General features: G+C 55.6%; 1 protein-coding gene across 4 annotated transcripts; it reads left to right on the top strand.

The window, feature by feature from the left end:
- The first annotated feature begins 5,976 nt into the window (after positions 1-5,976).
- PIMREG (PICALM interacting mitotic regulator) lies at positions 5,977-10,251 on the top strand. Of its 4 annotated transcripts, none has more exons than XM_077163113.1 (6): positions 5,977-6,024; positions 6,513-6,862; positions 7,805-8,100; positions 8,612-8,707; positions 9,264-9,312; positions 9,668-9,779. In XM_077163113.1, exons 2-5 carry the CDS (start codon positions 6,548-6,550, stop codon positions 9,295-9,297), a joined length of 741 nt encoding a protein of 246 aa, XP_077019228.1. In that variant the 5' UTR covers positions 5,977-6,024; positions 6,513-6,547; the 3' UTR covers positions 9,298-9,312; positions 9,668-9,779. The 4 variants fall into 4 exon arrangements, with proteins under 4 accessions (XP_077019228.1, XP_077019229.1, XP_077019227.1 ...); XM_077163114.1 differs by having other exon boundaries at positions 9,629-9,776; XM_077163112.1 differs by lacking the exon at positions 9,264-9,312 and having other exon boundaries at positions 9,668-10,251.
- Positions 10,252-10,310: the final 59 nt, after the last annotated feature.

The raw sequence follows: 10,310 nt of genomic DNA, 5'->3' as shown, positions 1-10,310 counted from the left end.
GGCTCCCAGCCCCGGGTGAGATAATCCCACACAAAGGCGCTTAGGGGCTGGGACAGGTGGGGATCTGCCCTGCCGGAAGGAGTATGGATGAGGCAGGGTGTGAGTAGACGCAGTTCCCCTCGGGATCCCCTGAGTCACCCATCAGGACCTTCCGGGGCAGCCTGACCCCCTGCCCCATTCCCCACCCCCAGGTGACCTGGGGGGCCCCACCTGACACCCACCTTCAAAGCATCACGCTTTGGTTTTGTCCCATCCCAAGAAGGAAAGAGGTCAGCGTGGGCTTTCTTTAAAAAGTGAGGGGGCAAATTCCAACATGAAAAAGTTAGAATGGCCATAGCCCAAATACCCGTAAAGAGTAAGACAGAAAGATCAGAGGTGATGGTGGAGTTATACAGAGAAGGTAGGTTTAACAAACGAGTATGATTGCTGAATCATTATATCGATATCTCTTTTAGTCTCCAGTATCTTAGAGCAGCTAGAAGTAAAAACCTAAAATTGTGGAATTGTAATCCATGTCAAACTCTGAAATCTGTTCTACAATTAATTGCGGTGCTGTGCTTTGAAATTTGTTGCTTTTTTTGTATGTATGTTATTTTTCACAAAAAAAGAAAAAATCGATTGTTTAAGCCTTCCAGCCTTCGGTACTCTGGAGCAGCTAGAAGGAAAAATCTGAGAGAATCGTATGGTAGCCCATGACAAACTCTGGGATGTGTCCTGTAACTACTTGTCGAAGCGTGCTTTGAAAACAAACAAAAAAAAAAGTGACGAGGGAAAGCAGCCTGTCATCGTGAAGGTCAAATCCTTCAGCAGAAGAGCTGAGGAGAAGATTAAGAGTGTGTGAGAGGATAGGGGGACCCTGCGTCCTGTGGCTTAAAGTCACGTGAAAGGAGGTTCCCTAAGTGCTGACAAATGCTGTTTCCTTGTGGCCTGACTACAGGTTCTTTGGTAGCACCTGTCCATCCCCACCTGCCCATCCCCATCTGTCCATCCCCACCTGTCCATCCCTACCTGTCCATCCCTACCTGTCCATCCCCATCTGTCCATCCCCACCTGTCCATCCCCACCTGTCCATCCCCACCTGTCCATCCCCACCTGCCCATCCCCATCTGTCCATCCCTACCTGTCCATCCCCACCTGTGCGGCCAGGGGTGAGTCTTGCCGGCATCAGGACTCACCTCGACAGGTTCTAGGAGAGTAAGCCCCCCACTCTCCTAGAATCCCCTCAGTGGAACTATGGCAGACGGAGAACCAGAATTTACTCAAAGGCTTTAGCTAATGACCTGACTTGAACCTTCTTTTCATTTATAAAATGAGAATGAGACCTGTTGATAGTATATATTTTTTAGTTGGAAAAAAAAAGCGAGAGGAAAGCAGACGGAGCACGGGAGAGGCCCAGGGGTTCCAAGGGGGAAAGGGCCTGCCTGATCTGGGGAGCGGACCCTTATCCCACACTCTTCATCCTTTTGGACCCCAGCCCAGGGCCCTGCTGCCTTCTCTTCCTCCCTCTTTCCTCCGCCCTCTCCCCAAGATTAGGGAGGTGGGAGGGAAGAGACAGGAAAATGTCTCTCTTGGTCAGGCTAGATGGGAACCAGAGAGGAGGGCAGGTGTGGGGAAAGTTGAGGAGCCCTCCCCCAGCTGCTCCTGCCACTCCTACAAAACCTGGCTGGGGGAAGGGGATTGTCCCCTCCTCTTTGGGTGGGGGGTGGGGTTCTTTGGTGCTGGGCCTGGGACCCAAGCTGCTATTATTCTCCCTTCCTCGGGACCCCCTCTCCCTGCTTAAGTGAAACCCTCTGAGAAGACTTGGTGTTTGGCGCCACCTTGTGGTCGATAGAAGTTCTTCCATTCCGCTACCCGCTGTCCCCAGGGAGGATTCTGAGCGCTACAAAAAACATTCCCCTTTCTCGGCGCCGGACTGATCTGTTACAAAGAGAAGGGATACAAGTCCTTGCCATGAGGCAGAAGAAAGGACCCTGGGCTAGGAGCCATATAGACCTGAGTTCAAAGGCTGACCACACCTTTTGTTTACTGTCTCCAGTGGCCTTGGGTGTCTGGGTCCTGGCTCTCGTTTCCCCAATGGTGAAATGGAAAAATCGACTTCTCCCCTCCTCCTTCTCCAGCAAGTTGCAAGGCCTCCCAGGGACAGTGAGTGGGACCCCAAAACCCAGCACCCCTGAGAGTGAGGAGCCATTGGCATAGAGGAAGTGAAGTCTGGGCTAACTGATTCAGCCAAACCAGGCCTCCTCCAGGAAGCCCTCCCTGAGTGCTCAGACCCCCACCAGCCCAGTCTCCTGTCCAGAAGGCAGGGCATAAGGGTGAGGGGTAGGGAGACCCTTCCCTCCTCCGTGCCACCCTTTCTTCAGCCACACAGCAGCCTAGAGGAGTCTGCATACGTCGGAGATAACATGGATACATAGATGGTGACATTACAAAATAAAATGAATTGTTAGCAAAAAAGTTCCCATGGGTTTCTTTGGGTGGGGGGTTGTGACACACAGCAGGGTGGGAGTGGGGGCTGCTTCTGAGGTCTATCAATGTTCTGTTTCTTGACCTGGGTGATGATGGTTACCTGGGTGTTTGCTTTAGAAGTATTCACTATACTTTACTTGTTTAATGCCTTTTTTTCTGAGTGCTATAGTTCACAATAGAAGGCAAAAGTTCTGATCATGTCTCCCACTGCTTAAAACTCTCCCACTGCTAATGAATGGTTTCCCGTAATAGAAAGGTCAAAGGGCACAGACATTACAGAGATACTTCAAAGGGAGAACCACGGGATGGGCCGCTGGTTGGCTGGGGGGCAGGAGAGGTTGTTGAAGCTGATGCCAGCGGGAATTCAGGCTTGGTTGCTTCACTACTAAGAAGAATGGGGTCCCCTGCTGGGCTGGGCCTCAGCTCAGGTCACAGCCTCCCACCCCACCCCACCCCGCCACCCCCCCTGTATCCACATGGCTCCCAAGCCAGCCGCCTTACAGAGCTTAGTCATAACCCACTCCTCTCGTAGAATTTAGCAAAGGTTTCCCAATGGCCTCAGGATAAAATTCCAAACTTCCCTGCTCTACAGAGCACGGCAGGCTCATCCTCTGCCTCTTGCTACCCCTTCCCAACCCCTCAGCCCTCACTCTTTTGCTCAGCCAGGCTCAGCTTCTCCGGGTTCTGGAACTCGGCAGGGCTCTGGACTCCCATCTCTGGCCACCGCACACCCCTGTATCTGAAACCCTGTCCCCCTGGCTTTGTTGCCGCTACTCCTCAGTTAGCGTACCACATGCTCAGGGAAGCCCGTGCTGACCCCCAGCTCAGGTCAGGGTCCTGCCCCCTTACACCCCCTCATTGCCCCCTATCACTTTTCAGTCATGGCATTTTGCAGAATTGCAGTTGTTTATGATAATGCATCTGTCTCTTCCTTCACACTGGCCGTTCCATGCGGTCAAGGAAACTGGTGAAAGTTTTGCTGGTGACAGGGGGCCCCCAGGGACTGGGCTGAAGAGCCTCCTTCGTCCTCCCTCCCCCTTCCTAATGGAGGCAAAAGTAAGAACTGACTGTTTTCTCCTCCTTGCAAGAAGGAGCAGGAGACTTGGTCCTTGCATCTCAAATAGGAACCCACTTTCCTCAGCACATCCTCAAGACAATAGGGAAAGCCTTCTCATTCAAAAGGAAAGGCTTCTTCCCCCTTCCCCAGTTTCTATGGAGACTGCTTTCCCCGAATCTGGCCTGCCAGCTGTGATGGTGAGTGAGGGAAGTGGGGGAGAGCCCCGGGTGGAAGGTACGCCTCTTCACACACGTGCTCATTTTGGACATTGAATGAGGCTGTGTAATAAAATGTCAGGAATACAGGTTTCAGAGTCAGACAATCCAGGGGGTAAGTTCCTGCTCTGACCCTTACTGGTTCGTTTTACAACCTTCAGCAAGACACTTCACCTGTCTGAACCTCACTTTCCTCATCTGTAAAATTGGTAAGGGTCCAGAAATCTATAAGCTCTTATTATTGAGATTCTAGAACATATAGTAGGCCCTAGGGAGGCAACTGTGCCAGTCTAATCCGAGAGATTTTGTTCCTAAGTGTCTCACCCCCACTGAGTCCTTCTCACACTTTTTCAACTTAGTTTACACAGAAACGACTCTTTCTTTCTCCCCTCTTATGTCACTAGTAACTGACATGAATTAAATTCCCTAATGATAATAGCAAGTTCAACTGGCATAAAGAGCTTTGGGAGCAGACACTTCTGACTCTTGGCAAACAACTCACGGAAGGGGAGCAGCGTGAAGAGGCAAACTAGGGCAGTGTTTTTCAAATCACAGATCACGACCCCTCCGTGAGTCATCGGAAAACAAATTTAGTAAAGTCATAACCATTATTTATTTAATTGAACTAGAACATAAAATATCAGAGCAAATCACACACAGTAAAGGGTTTTTTTCATGAAACTTTAGCTCCCGTTGTACGTGAGCACATGTGCTGGGCTTCTCACAGTGGGTGCTGCCCCCTTGAAAGTGCCCTGCCCCCGTCTAGGGAGACTTCCCCACCCCATGTCACCCTCCCACACAAACACATTCTTTGCCTCAACTTTATGTGAGCGAACTTCCATGCGATTGTTTGATTAATTATTGGTTATTTGATTAATTGATGTCCATCTCTCCCACACACACTAGAGTTTGAGTTCCAGGGGGTAAGGAATACATTTCCTTGACCTGGGTAGCCCAGTTTTAGCACAGCGCTGATCCTATCACAGGCACCCCCGAGGTATTCTTTGGAGAGGCGAGGGGAGCATGAGGGAAGAGGAGGGGGGGGAGGGGGAGCCCACGTTTCCTTGGGACGTGTTGGTTTAAGGCACCTGCAGCGCTGGGGGGAGGGGGGCTCCAGGAGGGGGCTGGGAGGGGCTGAGGAGAGGCGGTGTGGCGCGCTGGGCAAACACATGGCCTCTGTTCCCAGACTGCCCAAGTTTGAATCCTTGGCTCTGTCCACGTTAGCTGAGGGAAACATGGACCCATCCTAACCTCTCTATCCGTGTCCTCATGGAGTCAAATAGACTGCAGTGAGGCAAAGGTGACAGAAAGGAAGTCAAGGGGGAGGGGGCAGGTGCTCCCCTGAGATCCTGCAAAAGAGGGAGACAGGCGGGGAAAAGCTTTTTAAACAGGAGATTCTTTAGCTTGTTTGGATGCCGACGGGAAGGGGTGGACCCGACACTGCAGAGAGGGGCGAGTCAGTGGGGCAAGGCTAACGGGGAGTGGGCAGGAAGAGCGGCTCACAGGGAGCGACTCTGGGTCTGTCCCAATGCAGGAGGGGTAGCCTTGGGGTCAGAGGGTGGGTGGAGAGTTTGGAGAACGCGGTGGGGGGGGGGGGCATGCCTTGACTCGCTAAGGGAGGGGGTCATGAGGGCAATTTGAGGCAAAATCCCTGTGGGAACCTGGGGCTCCGAAGCCCCTGCCCCTGTGTCTTTCTGGCAAACCACTGAGCAAGCGAGAAGAGAACGCCAGACGTCTAGGGCGGGGTGGGAGGGGCCCTCGTTGACCCGGGTTGGCTGAAGCTACCGGCTGAAGGGCCTGGAACTCGAGGCCGCCAAACCCTGGGTCTCCTCCGTGCCCGGAACCCCCACCCGGCCACCCCCACCCGGCCATCCCCAGGCCCACTTTGACCAATCTGAAGCCCCGAACACTCGGCAGGTTCTAGGGAGGGGCCCGAGCGTCCAGGAGGTGGCGCGGGGACTGGGCCGGCGAGGGGGCGGGGTGGGGTGGGGGGTGCGGGTTCTGGCCGCGGAGGGGGCGGGATGGACCGAAACAAAGCGGGGAGAACTTGGGGAGGGGGCAGGCGGGGGTTGGGATCCGGCGAGATGAATGGGGACGACAGGGCCAATCCGAGAGCGGGGCTCGCCGCCGAGAGAGGAGGCGGCCAATCGGGGCCCCGCGCGGCCGCGGAGGCGGCCAATGGGCTGCGAGGAGCGCGCCCGGGGCGGACCCGCGCGGAGTTTCAAATCCGCTGGCAGTGGAGGGGGCGGCCGGGCTCGGCTGCGGGTCGGCGGAGGACGCTGTCGGGTGAGTGGGGGCCGGGCCCGAGCCGGGCCTCTGCGCACGGGAGCCGGGGTGGGCGCAGCGTCCAGCGGGGACAGGCCCGGTATGGAGGAGGGGAGGGGGTCTGGATATTGCAAGCGTCCAGTAGAAAGGGGGGACGTCGGTCCGCGGGCCGGGGTTTGGGCCCGAGAGCGTTGGTCAGGAAGCGGCGGGCTGGGCCGGGGGCTGAGGGTCCGCGCGGGCAGGTCCTGACTCCGGTGGAGAGCGGGATGGATGCCGGAGTAAAAGCGCAGCCCTTTGGAAGATTTGAAAGGAGGGGCTGCAGGAAATGCTGACCATCCTTGTTCAGCCTCTTCTCTCTTCTGGGTCTTGCTGACCCCTCTTCCAAGGAACACCGTCCTTCCTGCCCCCACCCCATGGGCCTCCAACCTGTCTCTTCCCTGTGCCCACGGTCCCTGTGGAGCCTGGGGCGTGGGCCGCCTTGCCAACTTGCCTTTTGACCTCCTCCCCAGGATCTGGCGGGCAGAGCAGAGACTTGGCCCGGCAGATGGCCTCTCGGTGGCAGGGCCTGGGGGCCTCCAAGCGCTGGAGATTCCGCCAGGACCAAGAGCAGCCTGGGGAGAGTGAGGCGCTGCAGCCTGGGGAGAGCAACGTGCTGCAGCCTGCAGTCAGCCATCCAGAGACCTCCAGGGCCCTGGGCTCCCTGTGCAAACAGTTACAAAGGAGGCTGCCCCTGGGGACCGTCAGCCTTAACCTCGGGGCTGGCCCCTCTTGGAAACGCCTGGAAATCCCAGAGCCAGGGCAACAGGGTCTGCAGGCTGCTGCTCGCTCAGCCAAGAGCGCCTTGGGTGCTATGTCCCAGGTAAGACCGACAGTCCTGACCATCCCTTTATAGGAGGGCTTCCTTGGTGCTACACGGTGCCTGTCCTCAAGGCGCCCACAAGAATGGAGACTGTGTGAAGACTATATTGGGTGTGAGGGGCCCGTGTGACTTTTCCAAGCAGACACGTCTTCAAACCTGAGGCTGGAGCTGTCACCTAGAAGGGACAGAAGCTATGAGAGTAAGGAGACCTCCAAGGAGCGGGGTCCCCTTGGTGTCTGGTAGAGGATTCTGAAGATGTAGGGAGAAGGGAACCATTTCTAGACCCTTTGCAGAGAAGTCTCTGAGCCTAGTGTTAGCCTTTATCTGGAAGAACCCTGGGATCCTTGCTGCCACCTCCAGGGATCAGAGAAATGAAATGAGGTCACAAGACTCACTAGTTTTGCTCAAACCTCTGGACTCTGGGCAGTCCAGCCAATGAAGAGCCAACAGCCATCACAACCTCTCCCCACTTCCGTTGAATGCCAGGGCCGAGAGCTAGGGTTTGATCCTGTGGGCAGTGAGGGGCCACAAAGGACCCTGGGCACCCAGGTGTCATGGTGAGAACTACCCTTTAGAAGGATCTCCCTGGGGACCAATGTGGGTGATGGATTAGGGCGAGCGAGACCAGAGGCAGAAAAACAAACCATCTCCTAGCGTCCAGGGCCTGGTCATCTCTGGCCTTTCCCCTGAATCTCAAAAGAGGGTTTGGACTTAGACAAACGGAGGCTCTTAAGAGTCAAAGAGGGCTCCTGCTAACTCCCCAGGGACTCAACTAGGTCCCTACCGCAGAGTCATTTCACAGGGTGTCACCCGCATTCCTCACCCCGAGACTAAAAGCAGCCTGTGGGACAGCTGGTAGGCTCGGGGTTGGAGGTATGGCCTGGAGACCTGGCGGAAGCTCCCCGTTGGCTTTGTCTGTTCCTTTCCATGTATCTGTCACAGAGAATCCAAGAGTCCTGCCAAAGTAGCACCAAGTGGCTGGTAGAAACCCAGGTGAAAGCCAGAACGGGGAAGAGAGGGCCACAGAAGGCCAGCAGCACCCCACCCGGCAGCCGGAGCCAGAAGAGCACCAGGCTGTCTGGGGCTGCCCCTGCCCGCTCAGCCCTGGGCCCCTGGGAGAGGAAGAGTCACAGCCTCTCTGTCCAGATGAACCTACGTGCCCACCCACAACGGCGGTCAAGGAGAGAGGCTGCCTTCTGGAGCCCGTGCTCTTCAACAGAGCCCCTCTGCTCCCCCAGGTAAGTGGGGCCGCCCCTTGCCCCGGGCTGGCGGGTCTGAGCCTCAGCATGATTCTTACTCCTTGGTTAGCAAAAGACTAACTGGACCCAAGGGGGTTCTGAACACCTCCCATGGCCACCTCCCAGGGCCACCCAGGAAACCAGGGCACCTGGAGCTGAGTCAAATCCATGTTTTGGCAGCTCTGCCTCCACTATGAGGGGACCTGGGAAGTCCTTAAGGCCTCAGTTCCATCTGTAAAAAGAAGAGGTGAGCTTAGCTCTGGTTAGACCACATTCACCCAAGCTTCCCAGGAGACAGCAGAGCTCACCAGCCCGTGACCTTGGTCCCAGGGGCTTTGATCTCCCTGTTTTCTGCCAGGTGTTCCAAATTCATCCGTAGGTGTTGGTCTAGAGTGAGGGTTCCTGGCCCCCATCATTCATCTGCTGCCCTTAGACCAGGCCCCAGTGCTGGGTTGGGAAGGGCTACTGGGTTCCGACTACTCACTGACGTGTGCCTTCTCCTTCTGTTCAGTGAGTCTGACAGTGACCTAGAGCCTGTGGGGGCAGGAATTCAGCATCTCCAGAAGCTGTCCCATGAGTTGGATGAAGTCATAGTGGCTGAAGAGAGGTGAGCCGGCATCCCATGCTTCCAAGCAAGAAATGGCCAAGAGGGGCCCCTTTAGCATATGCCCTCTTTTTAGGCAGGTTTCTGGTTCTGGCTCTGACCTGCTGTGTGATCTTGGCCAGTTCCTAGCCCTTTCTGAGCCTCCTTCTCCTTATCCATAGCATATGAGTCTTTCATCCTAGACTGTGTGTGGTCTTCCAGCCATGTTTATCCATCACCTTCCATCATGTGGTTAGGGACCTGGTTCCAAACAGACCTGACCTCCTTTCAGCCCTCTGCATGGCTGTTCCACACCCTGCCTGCCCATGGAATTTGAGAAAGCTGCATGGCTGCCGTGGAGTTCCCGGTCTGTCTGCTCAGGGCCTGGGCTCTAGACCTGCCCATTTCCTCAGGTGTGGAATGGCCATGCTGACCTCTTAGAGGGGGCTCTGCCAGCTTGGTTGGGTGGGCCGTGTTCCCACCTTGTCTCCAGGTCTGGTCTGTGCTTGTCCAGGCCAGGGACCCCTGCAGAGCCTCCGGCCCCCAATGGCACTGACCCCTCCCCCTTCTCCATCTCTAGTGGCAACTCCACCGTTTTTCTCCTCCGTGATTGAAGGCCACACCCTCAGGTAATACCCTCACCCAAGCACCTTTCTCAAAGTTTCCTCTTCATCCTCATCCATGAACACAAAGGTGTATTTGGAGACATGCTCTGGGAAAACCACAGAGCTGGTGAGCACAGCAGAGCAGGAAGGAGGCAAGGCTTCTTACCCTCTTGGACCCAGAGCTGCTAACCTCCCTGACCCCATCGCTAAGTGAGCCGGCCAGGGCCCCTGAGGGGCTAGAACCACCTCCCAGCCCCGACTTAGGGGGGATGACGATGGCGTCCCCACATCCCCTGGCTTGAGCATAATGAGTGGCAACCAAGGGAGCTCTGTCCTGCAGGAAATGAACCATATCTGACTACCACGCCCTCTAACCCAGGACATCCTGGAGGAAGCCCCCAGGAGTCGGCAGGACCCCCTGGACCACTGCTAACAAGAACCCAACTGACAAGAGACCCTGAGCAGAGGCTGCTCTGAAACGTCTGCTTACCCGCTCTGCTCACAGCTGGGCCCATCTGTGACCCCCTCCCCCAGCCTGAGAGTGACTTAGGGGCATCTTGGTGAGGTGGGAGATGGTTCATCCCGCCCTTGAGCCTTGTGGCCACCTCAACTGCAACATAAAGGGAAGACACCAGGAGATTTGGGGGAGCTTTAAGTAGGGTCTGTTGGAGTCACGTGCATATTCACTTGTCCCCCTGTGCTTCCTGGGCCAAGGCTCTTGGGAACCCAGCGCCCATCCCTGCTCCCCTACCAGAGCCTGGGAAGAAGAGATGGGAGAGATTTCCAAGCTTACGGGTACCTATTTCTATGCCTAGCACAGAGTGTGCCGGGAGAGCATGGCACTGGACAGGAGCAATTGCTGCCCTCTGTAAGTTATTTAAGAAATCTGCTTTGTCATTTTATTTGAAAGAAACCAGTGTGACTTTCCTGGATAACACTGCTTTTTCATAATAAAGACCATCTTTCTGCATCTGACCTCTCTTCCCTTCCCCCTCACCCCCACCTCCCAGGTTTGCTGGGAG

This window comes from Tamandua tetradactyla, chromosome 6 (assembly GCF_023851605.1).
Source record: "Tamandua tetradactyla isolate mTamTet1 chromosome 6, mTamTet1.pri, whole genome shotgun sequence".
NCBI classification, from domain to species: domain Eukaryota; kingdom Metazoa; phylum Chordata; class Mammalia; order Pilosa; family Myrmecophagidae; genus Tamandua; species Tamandua tetradactyla.
This window is presented reverse-complemented; position numbering and strand designations above follow the sequence as displayed.